At 47.1% G+C, this 14,851-nt stretch overlaps 1 protein-coding gene across 4 annotated transcripts in view; it reads right to left on the bottom strand.

The window, feature by feature from the left end:
* The window catches only part of DLG3 (discs large MAGUK scaffold protein 3), a 92,886-nt gene that overhangs the window by 44,835 nt on the left and 33,200 nt on the right, over positions 1-14,851 (bottom strand). For all 4 annotated transcript variants that reach the window (XM_061598169.1, XM_061598168.1, XM_061598167.1 and 1 more), the window contains 4 exons: positions 6,882-6,935; positions 3,943-3,993; positions 3,251-3,375; positions 1,160-1,329 (listed from right to left, as the gene is read on the bottom strand). In XM_061598169.1, the coding sequence (XP_061454153.1) occupies positions 1,160-1,329; positions 3,251-3,375; positions 3,943-3,993; positions 6,882-6,935 (400 nt within the window). The remainder of the gene's footprint in view (positions 1-1,159; positions 1,330-3,250; positions 3,376-3,942; positions 3,994-6,881; positions 6,936-14,851) is intronic.

The following is a 14,851-nucleotide window of genomic DNA, read 5'->3' as shown; positions in this document are numbered from 1 at the left end:
GACAATTCCTCCAACTCTTAAGCACGGTAAAGTTCTGAAAAAGCTGGGCAGCAAGAAGAAGCAAGCTCACTCAGCGTGTAAACCTGTGGAAATCCACTCTGCTCTATATGTTGCAAATTGCAGAAAGTGGGTTTTGGAGTCAGTGAGTTCTGGACTCTGAGAACAGCAGGTTACACGCATTGGATTGGAGGGTAAGCTGAGCAGGAGCAGAGGGGCATGGATGTTGTGCCCCATGCCTCCTCCACCCCACCCCCGGTGGGCCCTGCCATGTCCCATAAAAAGCCCCAGTGCCCTGCCATTGGTCCCGGAGCAGAACTACGACCTTCTGGATGCCCTTGGAAGATGGCAACTATCTCAGGTTAAAACCTGCGGCAGACTTTCTTCTTTACAGCTGAATCTGACTCTTGATTGTTCGGGTGCACTGGTGCTTGCCCCTGCACTGCTACTCCACGAACTGCAAAAGGCACATCTGCGTACACGATTCCTGCCTGTGCCGTTGAATAACCTCCAAGTCTTGTCCTTGACCAGCCTCATTCCTGACACAGGAAGCTGCCTTACACTGAGTCAGGCCCATCGTGCATAGCATTGTCTACACTGGCGGGCAGCGGCTTTCCGGGGTTTCAGGACTGAACCTGGGAGATGACAAGGATTGAACCTGGGACCTTGTGCATGCAAAGCAGGTGCTGCATGGCTGAGCTACAAACACAGGAAGCTGCCTTACACCAAATCAGATCATTTGCCCATCTATCTCAGTATTGTCTACACACTGACTTGCAGCAATTTTTCAGGGTTCCAGATGGAATATCCCCAGCCCTAGCTAGACATGACAGTGATTGAACCTGGGACCTTCTGCATGGAAAGCACGTGCTCTCCCACTGATCTACAGCCCTCCGCCTTTGATCTCAACAGCTCCTGCTCCACTAACTCCACATTCTTAGGCACCAACTGACCCTCCCACTTTGACCTTGACAGCTGCAGCAGCATGTTTGATCCACCCAGTGCTGACCCCTCCTTGGCTCTTGGCTGTAGCCGGACTTCATGGCAATAGCTTGCAGACCTCTGACCTCCAGGTTTACCCACCCCACGCCCACCGAGAACCAACGGCCCCAGACTCAAGCCTGTACATGACAGCCCACAAGGCCCACGTGCAAGGTGTTACCTTTGGGTCCCTTCATCAGGTTGACCTCCATGATGGTCTCTGGCGGGGGCTGCCTTCTCCGCACCAGGAGCCGCACCACAGGCCCCGCTTCCTTCAGGGCCTCCACAGCCTTGCTGTGCACGACCTCGGAGACGTCAACTTCGTTCACTCTCAGCACACAGTCGTTCACCCTGTGCCACAGATGCAGAACAGCACAAGAGGAGATGGTGAGGGAGGGCACAGCCCGGGAAGCAGTGGCAGCTGATGACTCCATGTCAGTAGGGCAGTGGAATCTGCTGTGGGTTTTAATCCAAACTTTCAGGGAGCTGTCCAAGGTGCCAAAGCCTATTCCCACAATAGGTTCAGCACCTTAGACAGCACCGTAAAAGTTCAGACTAAAACCCGGAGCGGATTCCACTGTCCCACTGACATGGAGCCACTATCCGCCACAGCCAGGAGGGCTAGCATAAAAGAATAGTCCCCAATCACCCCTTAGTGATCCCACAGCAGAATGCTCCAAGACAGTGGTGGCTGGTGCCCATTGGGACTGGTAGGGCACAGAGCAGGGAGGCAACAGCAGGCGGTGTCTGAGCCAATGGCGGCAAAGCCAGACCCAGTGACAGACAAAGGCAAATGATTCTGCTTTGGTCCACATCCTCTTCCATGCTTAGATCCACAAGGGCAACACTAAGGAGGAGGAAGCTGGCAGCCTGGACTGGTTGTAAGTAAGAAGGCAGACAGGTGGGGGTCAGCTGGGATCAGACTAGGGTTGGTGGAGCGGTGCCCTACTTGCCCTGATAGATCAGCCTCTGCTGCTCCAAGGTGAGCAGACGCAGGCCCCTGTTTGGGCAACCACCCCAGCTCTGCCACCCAAACCTCCTGCCACATCCTCATTTTATCAACTCAGTCATCGTCATAATTTATTTACAATCAACTGGCCACAAATACAAAAGTACAAAGATAGACTATATAATAAATAAGAAAAATATACATATTAATACCACTAATACGTAAATATAGCTAAAATACGTACAAAATACTATAAATAAAATCAACAGATAAGTCAGGGATGGTCTGGCCAAAAGAGCCAGAAGTGTTGCAACTTGCTCTGTGATTGACCTATTTATCCTGTCAATTTCTTACTACTGTATAAGAATCTGGAAGGGGTTTCCAATAGTATTATTATAATTATTATTTATGAAATTTATATCCTGCCTTGCCTCCCAATAGGAGCCCAGGTCGGCAAACAAAAACACTAAAAACACTCTAAAACATTTTTAAAAACAGACTTTAAAATATATGAAAACAAAACATATTTAAAAACATATGAAAACCATCTTTAAAAAAAGGCTTTAAAAATATCTTAAAATGCAATTCCAACACAGATGCAAACTGGGATAAGGTTTCTACTTAAAAGACTTGTTGAAATCAACAAGTAAGAATCAACATGTTAAAATAAGGGTCACCAACCTTTTTAGACCCATGGGCACATTTGAAGTTTGAAGCGAGTGAAATGGGTGCCTACTTCTCCCCTAGATCAGACTACCCCACCCCCTGGCACAGAGATACACAAAGACAGAGAGAGTGTGTACCCTGCTTTTCCAAGAGATCTTGGTAAAACTCAAATCCAGTAAAATTAATCTGAACCTTGAAAAGCACATAGAGCTGAAATAGGAAACAGTGCCACATTTCCAACTTCCTCCTTCAGATTTATAAGTGAATGAGGGGGTTCAGAAGCTTCACAAGCGCCAGGGGAAGACTTGAAGGGCACCATCATCCCCCCAGGCACCATGTTTATTTATTTGTTTTTATTTATGAAATTTATATCCCACTCTTCCTCCCAACAGGAGCCCTGACTACTCTGTACAAACGTTAAGACAAAATATGTATATACAAATATTAGCATCTAAAAATATCCTGAACAATACGATAACAGTTTGGAAATGCTCAAACTAAAAGATGTTTTTAATAAGCGCTCAAAACAAACTTTTTACTTTATTTTATCTTACTTCACACACACAGTTCATCAACAAGTATCTCATTCTAGATTGTTTATCTGTGCCTGCCCACCTCCCACCGGGTTTAGGATTCCCAGTGTGCTGGGACACTCACCCCAACCGCCCATCCATGGCAGCTGCACCACCTGGGATGATCTTAGTTATGAAAATGCCAGGGTCATCGGGGATGTGTGGATTATCAATGCCCCCAGCAATGCTAAATCCAAGGCCAGAGTTTCCCTGGGGAAAAAAGTATATAAGAGAGAAATAAGGAATGAATAAATAAATGGGATGTGCAGTGTTTACACAGGCTCACACAGGCCTTTGTTAATCGCAATTAGAACAATACCGCAATTCAAGGACATCGAAGATTTGTTCCATCAAAGTAACTATCTGCATGACCATAAGGCTTGGAGTCTGCCAGTAATTGTGGGGGGAAAGGCCAAATCTTCCAGCCTCCGTTGAAAAGCACAGCCTTTCATTATATAGCTGGGTCAGCTCTATAATGGAAGGCTGGGACAGCTGGGTCACAAGCTGTAGTCCCTAAGATTGCTAAAGTAGAGGAGAAAAAGACAGCATGCATGTGAGATCCTGTTGTCTAGTATTCCTCAACCTAGTGCTCTCCAGAAGTTTAGGATTCCAACTCCTATCAACCCCAGCCAGCACCAGGTTGGGGAAGGCTTGCACCTCTAGACCCAGTCGGCATTCACCTGTGTGGCTGGACTTACAAAGGCAAATGCCCTCCAGGGACAATAAACACAAGCCCTGGCACCACATTCATGGCAAGCCCTGTTACCTCTCACTCACCCTTTCCAGGACAATCTCCTCATACTTGAACATCCCGTCACTGCCATTCACCTGGGGGAAAACATAACAAAAAAAGTTCAGCAAACCCACAGACACTGAAATACAAGAGATCCCATCAGTATCAGCATTCTACTAGCTCTTGAAGACACACTTGCTTTAGTTAGACAAGCATTCCCCTGAACTTGAACTTCCTTAAGTAATTGCTTTAATTGCTCTTTTAACTATTTTGTTATGCTTTTAAACGGGTTTGTTTTATTGTGTATTTTAAACATGGATGTTTATAGTGTTTTGATGGAATTGTTTTATTGTGTGTTTTAATTATATGTGGATATTTTATAAGTGAAGTTATACTTGTAAACCACTTGGAAGCCATCTTGGCATGTAAGTGGTATATAAATTTACTACTAATAAAAATAATTCCTTCCTTCCTCCTTAATATTCAGCTTGAGTAGTCCACATTCTACAGTCCATGGCAGCAGTCATGTTTTTAACCCTTTTTACAAGATGTTTTTAATGCTTCTTAAAAAATGTTTTTAATGTTGTTTTGTTTTAATGTATTTTAAGGTCTGTTTTTATGATGTTTTAAATGTTTTTAGCGTTTCTGTTTGCTGCCCTGGGCTCCTGCTGGGAGGAAGGGCGGGATATAAATCAAATAATAAATCAAATAAATAAATAAAATGATGTTCCAGAGCATTTCCCCAATTTTGGGACACAGAACTTGCTGGTCCAAGAGTTCTCCCTTCTGCCCCCACAAATATATGTCCTAATTGTTAGCGCATCACATCAGGGTCAGGCTAAGTAGTGGCAGGGAGGGGTGATCGGTATTGGGACCTGTACTTTTCAACTTGTTCATTAATGACCTAGAATTAGGAGTGAGCAGTGAAGTGGCCAAGTTTGCTGACGACACTAAATTGTTCAGGGTTGTTAAAACAAAAAGGGATTGCGAAGAGCTCCAAAAAGACCTCTCCAAACTGAGTGAATGGGCAGAAAAATGGCAAATGCAATTCAATATAAACAAGTGTAAAATTATGCATATTGGAGCAAAAAATCTTAATTTCACATATGGGGTCTGAACTGGCGGTGACCGACCAGGAGAGAGACCTCGGGGTTGTAGTGGACAGCACGATGAAAATGTCGACCCAGTGTGCGGCAGCTGTGAAAAAGGCAAATTCCATGCTAGCGATAATTAGGAAAGGTATTGAAAATAAAACAGCCGATATCATAATGCCATTGTATAAATCTATGGTGCGGCCGCATTTGGAATACTGTGTACAGTTCTGGTCGCCTCATCTCAAAAAGGATATTATAGAGTTGGAAAAGGTTCAGAAGAGGGCAACCAGAATGATCAAGGGGATGGAGCGACTCCCTTACGAGGAAAGGTTGCAGCATTTGGGGCTTTTTAGTTTAGAGAAAAGGCGGGTCAGAGGAGACATGATAGAAGTGTATAAAATTATGCATGGCATTGAGAAAGTGGATAGAGAAAAGTTCTTCTCCCTCTCTCATAATACTAGAACTCGTGGACATTCAAAGAAGCTGAATGTTGGAAGATTCAGGACAGACAAAAGGAAGTACTTCTTTACTCAGCGCATAGTTAAACTATGGAATTTGCTCCCACAAGATGCAGTAATGGCCACCAGCTTGGACGGCTTTAAAAGAAGATTAGACAAATTCATGGAGGACAGGGCTATCAATGGCTACTAGCCATGATGGCTGTGCTCTGCCACCCTAGTCAGAGGCAGCATGCTTCTGAAAACCAGTTGCCGGAAGCCTCAGGAGGGGAGAGTGTTCTTGCACTCGGGTCCTGCTTGCGGGCTTCCCCCAGGCACCTGGTTGGCCACTGTGAGAACAGGATGCTGGACTAGATGGGCCACTGGCCTGATCCAGCAGGCTCTTCTTATGTTCTTATGTTCTTATGAACTCTGGAGAATTTCCTATCAACTTCAGAAAAGAACTAAGAATGGCATGGGGCATCTCCAGAGGAACTGGAAGTAGAAGCAATAAATAAATAAATGGAGGCGACAAAATAAATATTTCATAAGCCAGCACACACAAAAAGAAGAGGCAGCACATCTAAATGTTGAATCTTTATTTCTCTGAATTTCCTAAAAGAAATATGTTCGATCACTTAATATTTATTTTGTCTACGCCCTTGCTTGTTGCTCCTGCTTAAAGTTCCTTTTTGGGGTTTCCATTTTTGTTGCATCATGACATCCTCAAAGGACTATTGATTGTGGTAACTGCATGACAGTTAAAGTCAGGGTCTGTGGGCTCTGTACAAATACCTTCCCTCCCAGATAGGGGAGCGTGATGTACATTCTGCATCAACGAAACCAAAATTCTGTATGTAACCACACTTGTATCTTGCACAGCTTAGTCTGCTTTCCAGATCAACAGTGAAGGGCAGGGACAGACAGAATGGAGAGGGTGGAGAATGAAGACCTGAGGAAGCATGCAGGGGAATTTATTTATTTACTTTTTATTTATGAGCAATTGTGAAGTGCACTGAAAAGTAGGGTGTACATAGCCCATCAGACACACAACACCAGAGCAAAATCTAGGAGTTCCATGTCCCAAAGGCAACACATCTGTGTGGCCAGCAAACAAAATATTCTGCAACTTCCAGGTGGAATTTGTCAGGAACGCCCACATCCCAAGGAGTTGGCCGCTATCCTTTTTTCTTTTATTTTCTGTTCCTTTCACACAAGCATACAAATGATTCTTGACAGATTGTGACTGACTGCCTATCTATGAAAGATATGGGAAGACACACCCGGAACTACTAAATTTACCATTTGATGGAGTTGTGGCAGGATCTACACAATGGACCCTGTACCATTGGCAGCAAGGAAGAGAGGCCTCCATCCCTTCACAAGACCTTGCAATAGCAAGTGAGATCCTGTGGACAAGGCTCAAAACCCAAGAGAAAGGGGCAGACTTACAGAGAGGCTGGGCTCCAGGGTGTCCGTGTTCACAATAATGGGCGAGGGGCTGGCCTGAGAGAAAAAGAGACAAAAAACACAAGGTTGTTCATTTAACCATCCATTAGTCCAGAAAAGCCACATCCCCTACTTAGGACACAGGTCTCTCCAAGAATCATTTGGATTTCCCTCTGTTGTGCTAGGTGGGTGAAAACAGCACTGCTTGGATTCACCTTTCTGTTCCAGTCTCCCAATTGCCCCATCTCTCAGTAATCAACCAATAGCTTGCCATATATGGAATATAAGGAGCCGCCTTCTCCTGAGCCAGACCACAGGTGTGTCTAGCACCAGTGTTCTTCAGCCGTGGTCTCCAGATGTTGTTGGACTACAACTCTCATAATCGCCAGCCAGTTTTGTTGTTGTTATACCCCTTCAAGCTGATTACGACTTATGGCAACTCTATGAATCAGCGACCTCCAATAGCATATGTCGTGAACCACCCTGTTCAGATCTTGTAAGTTCAGGTCTGTGGCTTCCTTCATGGAATCAATCCATCTCTGTTTGGTCTTCCTCTTTTTCTACTCCCTTCTGTTTTCCCCAGCATTATTGTCTTTTCTATGATAATAGATGATGGGAATTGTAGTTCACCAACATCTAAGAACCCAAGGCTGAAGAACATTGGGCCCAGTATGTGCCCTCCATATGTTTTGGACTACCTCTCCTATGCTGGCTGGAGCTGATGGGAGTTGTAGTCCAAAATACATGGAGGGCACCTAGATTGGGGAAGGCTGGCCTACTTTGCCTACTAGTTCTCTGGCCCCAGGCAGAGATTCTCCTTGGACCTGTTAACCAAAATCCTTCTAATTGCTAATACCAATGATTATATGCAGCACATTTCACACACAAAGCACATGTATTACCACTGAACAATGGCCCTTGTCCCCATAAAACACAGGCAGGACTTCTCCTGAAAAAAACAGCTCCTCCAAACAGCTTGTATTAAAAGCAATTCAAAGAGAAATTTAAAAACACACTACTGGAAATACTAAATGTATATAATAAATAGGATAGGAGATAGTCTTTATAGCAACTCTAAAAAATACACACAAAAAAAAGCCCAGCTCTCCTCAACAGCTGATGTATCAAAGGTCTGGCAAAATAAAAACATTTTCACAGCTCTCCTAAAACCACAGGCAGCTGGGTACAAGGGAAGCTTTTGACTTGTTTGCAAACCTTGAGATCCTAAAGCCCTGTTCACGATATCCTTGCCCCAACCAGAAGCTACTTCCCCCTTCTGACTCAGCAAAGCGTAGCTGTCCAGCACCAGAGCCTGCTGAAGGACTGTGAAGAGTAGGGGGCAGTTCAGTGGTGGAACACATGCTTTGCCTTCTGAAGATCCCAGGTTCGGTCCCTGGTTTCTGCAGAACTAGTGATGGGAAAGACCTTTCCCTGCCCGGAACCCTGGAGAGCCCCTGCCAACCAGAGTAGGTAATATTGAGCTGGGTGGGCCGGTGGTCTGACTCTGTAGAAAGTAGCTTCATGTATTCTTCATACAAAACCAAGAGAATTCCCAAGAACATCAGAAATTACTGCAGCTTTCAACACCAGCAGCTTTGCCAGCAGCCATAGCAAAGGGCTGCGGATTTGTGTGCGTGTGTGCGTGAACAGGAGGAGTGTGGTTGGCAAAGGTCAAAGGCACATCCAGAAATGACAGCCATGATGTGTGCGGGCATGCTGAGCCAGGAAGCAGGGAGTAATATGGCCACTGTCATTTGGAAGGCAAAGCCTGGTTGATTAATACCGTCCTGGATTCTACCAGCAGTTGGAAGAGATTTTCCCTGCCCCAGAGGAACAGGCTGATCCCTGAGGAATGAGCTGTGCGTTGCTGAAAGGCCTTGTCATATCCCTTCCATCCTAGCTGCTGCCTCCCATTCTTGTTGCTCATTCAGTCTCCCTGAGATGCTCGGGGCTGCACTCAGGACCCTGCAGAGCTCACCATCCTGGCCTGGTTTCGGGCCGAAAGGGCAGATTGTCCCCAGTGTGGCTGTGAAGAAGGTGTAGCCCAGAGGGAGCTTCTATGGGACTCTGAGCTCCAAATGAAAAAAGCTTCAGAGTGCAACAGGCCATGAGGGGAAGGGGAGGGGAGGCAAAGTAGAAGAAGGCAAAGCAGAGGAATCAGAAAGGCATATCAACAAGAACTAAGGCCCGGGCACTGGTCTCCAGCGTTCCTATTTCTATTTTCAGGTCTGTGTTGAGCTGGTGCCCTGAGACTTGGAAGCCAGTAGCTGAGATACCATTAGGCAAATTGGAGGGCAGTGATCTGATGGCACAGAGGAAAGACCTGAGCAATGACAAATTTATTTCCTTATTTAACACATTTCACGTCCTTCTGTTCCAAAGAAAGCCAGGGATCATAGCTTAGTGGCGGAATCCTTGCTTTCCAGGCAGAAGATCCCAGATTCAATCGCTGCCATCTCCAGCTTTTAAAAAAAGGATCTGGTAGCAAGTAGACTAATAGGCTGATGTGGTATAAGGCCACTTCCTATATTCCCCAGGTGGCATATGTAAAAAACAGAATCAGAAAGAAACATAGAATCATATTTTTAAACAGAATCGTGTTTTAAAAAGTAGAAAAGTGGATATTCAATATTAAAACCAGAATTAAAAATAAAATCTGATTCTTAAAGGTCTGTATAAATAAAAAGGCATCAGATAGGTGCCAAGCAATTCTCCTTGGACAGAGATTTCTAAAGACAGGGTGCCACAACCAAAAAGGCTTTCTCCACACACCACACACCTAACTTATTATTTATTTACTCCTTCATTTTTACTTCCTGTGTTCCCTTCAAGTTGCTCAAGGGTGATGTACATAGTTCTCCTCCCACCATCATCTCCAGTTTATCTTCACAACATCCCTGTGATGCAGTTTAGGTTGTTGTTATTATTATTATTTCACTTATGAATTGCTTCTTATGCAGCATCTCAAAACAACTTCGCAATGCAGTAAAAAACCTAGACAAAACAACTGCATGCATAAAAACAGTTAAATAACTGAATATCTAAAGACATTAGATATATAAAAACAGTTAAAACACCTGCATATTAAAAAAACAGTTTCAACTCCAATGCAGATTCCAACTGGGATAAAAAAATCTCCACTGCAAGTTTGAGACTTAGCAGGCACCAAGCAGAAACTGAAAAAAGTCTCCAGCCTGAGTTGGGAGAGGAAGCGTTATGTGGGACTAAGATGATGAACAGAGGGGGAGGCAGAGATGCCAAGGGGGAAGGCAAAGGTGACTGGCAGGACATCAGAGGGCAGAAGCTCCCAGAGAGATGCATCTATCCACAGCTCTTCTCTAAGGCAGTGAAATGAGCTGAAGCTCCATGCTGAAAGGCTGTGCACTCCCGATTGTCAAATACTGGGAGCAAGAAGAGGAGGGGACATCACCTCCCCACTCTGCTGCGGGGTTTCCAGAGGCATCTGCCTCACCAAACTTGGCTGTAGGACACTGAGCAGATGGACACTGGCCTGGTCCAGCAAGTCTGCTCTTAAGATCCTGGCCCAGTTCCACACAATTTGGCTACATATGGGGAAAAGTGCCTCTCTAGAAAGGCAGGCACCCCTGGTCTGCTCTTCTAAGCATGCTTACTTGGAGGTAAATCCCACTGGGTTTCAATGGGATTTGCCTTTATTTACTTATTTACTGAATTTATATCCGGCACCTTCCTCCAAAGGGCAATATCGACAGGATCAGGTTTGTTGGTTAGAAAGCAGCCATTAACAAAATCCTTAATGTGATGGAAAAAGATGACTGGATCTGTATCAAGGCCAGCTTTCAATTTCTTTTTTTTAACAAATGGGATGGAGCCATGCAGACACTGATTTAATCTGGGAAAGGGAGGTGGGGGAGGAAAACCCAACCAATTTGGAGGCTGGGTTTAATGTTTTGGAAAGACCTTCACATACTGGAGCACTTGAGTAAAAGCAACAACATATGACTGTTTCTCTTTAATGTAGCATTGGGGTTGGGTAACCTCAGGCCCGGGGGCCAAATGCGGCCCTCCAGGCCCCTCTATCTGGCCCTTGGAACTCTCCCAAAGCCACACCCTCTCACTGGCCCTGGTTTGCATCTCACGTGTTTTTGCCTGGCTAGAATGTGGCCTCCAGCTCTTACATTGCTTCAGGATACTTCATAGGAAGTGTTTCATAAATGAAATTAGTTACTGTTTATTATTATTGTTGTTGTTATTGTTATTGTTATTATCAGTAATAATAATCATCTTGCCTACTGTTTAGGTAATGTAAAATATTACCTAATGTAATGTAAACATTCATTGTTTACATTGTATGTAAAATGTACATATGTAAAATAATGTATGAATGTAAAATAAACATTCGCTGTTCTGTCACTTTTGCCTCTGGCTCCACCCACCACTGGCATGTGGCCCTTGGGAGGTTGCCCAGAAGGGAATGTGGCCCTCAGGCTGAAAAAGGTTCCCCGCCCACTGACGTAGCATGTACTGTACAATGTGCTAGGCACCATGCAGGCTCCTGAGAAGACCTCCAGTTTACAAAATGGTGCGGCAAGGATGGAACTCCCATCAGCCCCCCCCCCGGCCGGCACGGCCAATGGCCAGGGATGATATACAGCTGATATAGAGTGTCCCGAGTTCCTTGGGGGAAGAGCAGGATACACATGAAAAGGAAAAAAGGGAGGGCATTAATGCAAACAAGACATGGGAAGGTGCCTATGCAGCCTTACTCAACATGTGTTATGCTGCTGAGGACAGAGGATGCTGCATTTAACCAGGATACAGAGAAATGGAAGAAACATGTTTGTACGCTCCTTGGAGGAAAGGTGGGATATCAATGTAATAATGAGTTTTAAACATTAAAAAACCAATCTGGGGTGTGTGTATGTGTGAGCATGCATGCGCCCAACAAGTCTATGTAGCGCTGAGAAATGGGCAAGTGTGGGCCATCCTCTTGGTGAAACATTAAGCAAAGGGTAAGGATCATCTGCGGTCCTCCAAATGTTGCTGGACACCAACTCCCATCATCATCCCTAACCATTGCTCAAGCTGGGTGGGGCTGATAGGAGTTGGGAGTCCAGCAACTTCAGAGAGGCACGAAAGTCCCCCATCTCTGGCTCAGACAGAGGACAGGGAGATTATGACTGAGAGAGGGAAATGAAGAGGACACAAGAAGCCTTTGTATCCCCCCCCCCTGCAGCCAAAAAATCCTCACACTGATCCATTTAGTCTAACCTTCCAAGTCAGCAGCTAGTCCTGACTTGGCTGACTTTCTCTTCACCTAAAGATACAGGAGCAGTCTCAGGCCATGGACCTGGCAACCCTATTCTTCAAGCATTTGTCTAACCCTCTATTAAAGCCACCCAAGGTGGTGGCCATCACCGCTGCCTTTTATGGGAGCAAAGATGATCTGGGCCTCGGCTGGGGAATGCTCAGGAGGTGACACAACTGTAACCCACACCCACACACACACACACAGACACGCTTCCCAGCCTGCGAAGAGGGGCGTCCTAGGGCAGGCATGCCTTTGTCACCGCTCAGCTGAACCATAATAGCTAATGATAGCTTGCCCAGAGGCTGCGGGGGCTTCCCCCTTCTCCACCCTGGCAATTGCCAGGACCAGCTCGTCTTGGCACAGGCCCCGCCTGGCACACGCTGGGCTGGGGCATCCCAGCTGAGTGCTGGGCAGGGTCCCTCCCTCCGTCCCTCCGCCCAGGCGCCTGCAGAGCCTCTGCCAAAGCAGCCTGGCATCCCTCGCTGCCCAGCGCGCGGCTTTCTCTGCCCCTGCCCACCAGGAGGCTCAGGCTCCCCGCGCCCGCCCACCTCGCCACCTCCAGGCTCTGCTGCTCTCTTCGCTGCCCGCTCCTCCCCACACCCTTCCCGGAGAACTCCTTCCTCCGCCTCCACCTCTCGGCGCCAGGATGGAACTCAATTCCTCTCCTGAATAGAACGCGAGTAGCCATAGCAACCTCACCCTGCCAACCTCCCCACCTCCAGAGCTGCTCTGTCCCCATCGTTTCACTTTCTCTCTCTTGTCCCCGCAGGAACCTCCCGATGGGAGTGAGCCCCACCGCAGGGCACCCAGCCCACCCCTGCCCTCGCTCGTGGCCCACCTGCTGGCCTCCCCCCATTGGGACGCACGCCCTCCTCATCCCAGGAACCCCCTTCCCCACCATCTCCCTTTGCCCTTCCTATCCCCCTGTGCCCCCTCCATCCATCCGCCCTAGGTATTTTTTTTATGTCACTTGCCTTGTTTTGCCACCCACTCATTTTGCCTCAGGCAGCCTTAGAGGCCGGTCACTGTCAGAAGTCCTGAGATGCCCCATCTCGGCTCCCTCCTCTTCCCACCCCCACCCCCGGAACCCAAGGCTCCTCTTTGCTCTCTGCCCCTGAAGGACTTCACAGTTGGAGCGCCAGGTAAAGCAGCGCAGAGCTCTCTCCAGCAGCCACCCACCCCCTTGACAAGCCTCACACATTTTCACACAACTGGAGCCAGGAGGGAGAAAAACAGCTCTCCTCCACCCCCATCACTCCTAGGCAACTGTGCCTTAGAACCTAGATCCTGCCTTTCCATCCCACACACATATTAGGGAGGGTCCCAAGTTCAATCCTCAATGGTACCTTCAGGTAGGGCTGTGAATATCCCTGTATGAACCCCTGGACAGCCGCTGTCAGTAAGCAGAGGCGGCAGTTGGCTCCATGTCAGTGGGGCAGTGGAATCTGCTCCAGGTTTTAGTCCAAGCTTTCCAGGTGCTGAAGCACCTTGGACTGGTCCTTGGAAGTTCAGACAAAAACCCAGAGAGGATTACACACACACACACAAAGAGAGAGAGAGAGACAGAGACAGAGAGACAGAGAGAGAGACAGAGAGTCCGGTCAGGGCAGACGATAGCTGGGTTACAGAGACCAATGGTCTAACTCAGTATATGGCACCTTCCCTGTGTTGCATGTCTACAAACCAAGGCCGCCAGTGTAGGTCTGCCCCTTAACAATTTAAGGCCTTGCATTTTTTGACATTTGGGCAGCCCAGTTCTGATGCAAGGCAACGGGGCCTCAAACTGTTACACCCATTGTAGGAAATGGGGGTATGCAAAATTAGCACATTCCTGTTCTTGGCCCCATCATAAGAAGAGCCCTGCTAGATCAGACCAACGTGGGCGCGCACGAACCAACATCCTGCTTCCCAGGAGTTGCCAAGTACCTGGGAAGGAGCATAGCTCAGGGCAGAGCTTGTGCTTTGCAAGCAGAAAGTCCCAGGTTTAACCTTTGACCACTCTGAGTAAGGTTAGGAATGTTCCCCCCAGAGAGCCACTGCCGGTCAGTGTAGACTATTGAACTAGATGGACCAAAGTTCCTACGTAGATGCCTTTGGATGGGAAGGCCCCAAGGAGGAAAACAGCCTTCTGCTGCTGTTGCTCTCTATCAAAGGGTATTCCTAGGGTATACTGACTCTGAGGGTGGAGGGTGCATATAATACAGCTATCATGACCATGTACACGTCATCTCCTTAGACTGGTACAAATGTCAAAACTTCTAGGCCACAATCTCCTGGCACAAAGCAGCATTTCAGAGAGAGACTTGTGGTGCTCTTGGACGAGGTTGGGGCAGAAAGAATCCCATCTCCACCTGGTGCTCTGACCACACCACATGGGAATCCAAGCAGCAGGCGTCCTTATGGGCTGAAATGGAGAACCTGGTTGCCATTTGCTGCTAACCTTCTAATCCCTATTCCCCAATGCGTGCACACAAGCAAACCAGACAAAGCTAATCCATATCAGGCACAGATATCTATCTCAACAGGACCATTTCAAAGAACAGGTTCAAGGCCGGCACGCGGGGCACAACCCACGTGCTCAGATCGGCACACACACACTTTCCCTTTGGACCTGCCTTCCTTTTCAGTCACAGCACCTGTGTCCCGCTACAGGTGGGCCTGAGGACCATGGCAAAGTGTCTAT

Source organism: Rhineura floridana, chromosome 16 (assembly GCF_030035675.1).
Source record: "Rhineura floridana isolate rRhiFlo1 chromosome 16, rRhiFlo1.hap2, whole genome shotgun sequence".
NCBI lineage: Eukaryota > Metazoa > Chordata > Lepidosauria > Squamata > Rhineuridae > Rhineura > Rhineura floridana.
Note: the sequence above shows the minus strand (reverse complement) of the source record. Positions and strands in the feature narration are given on the sequence as shown.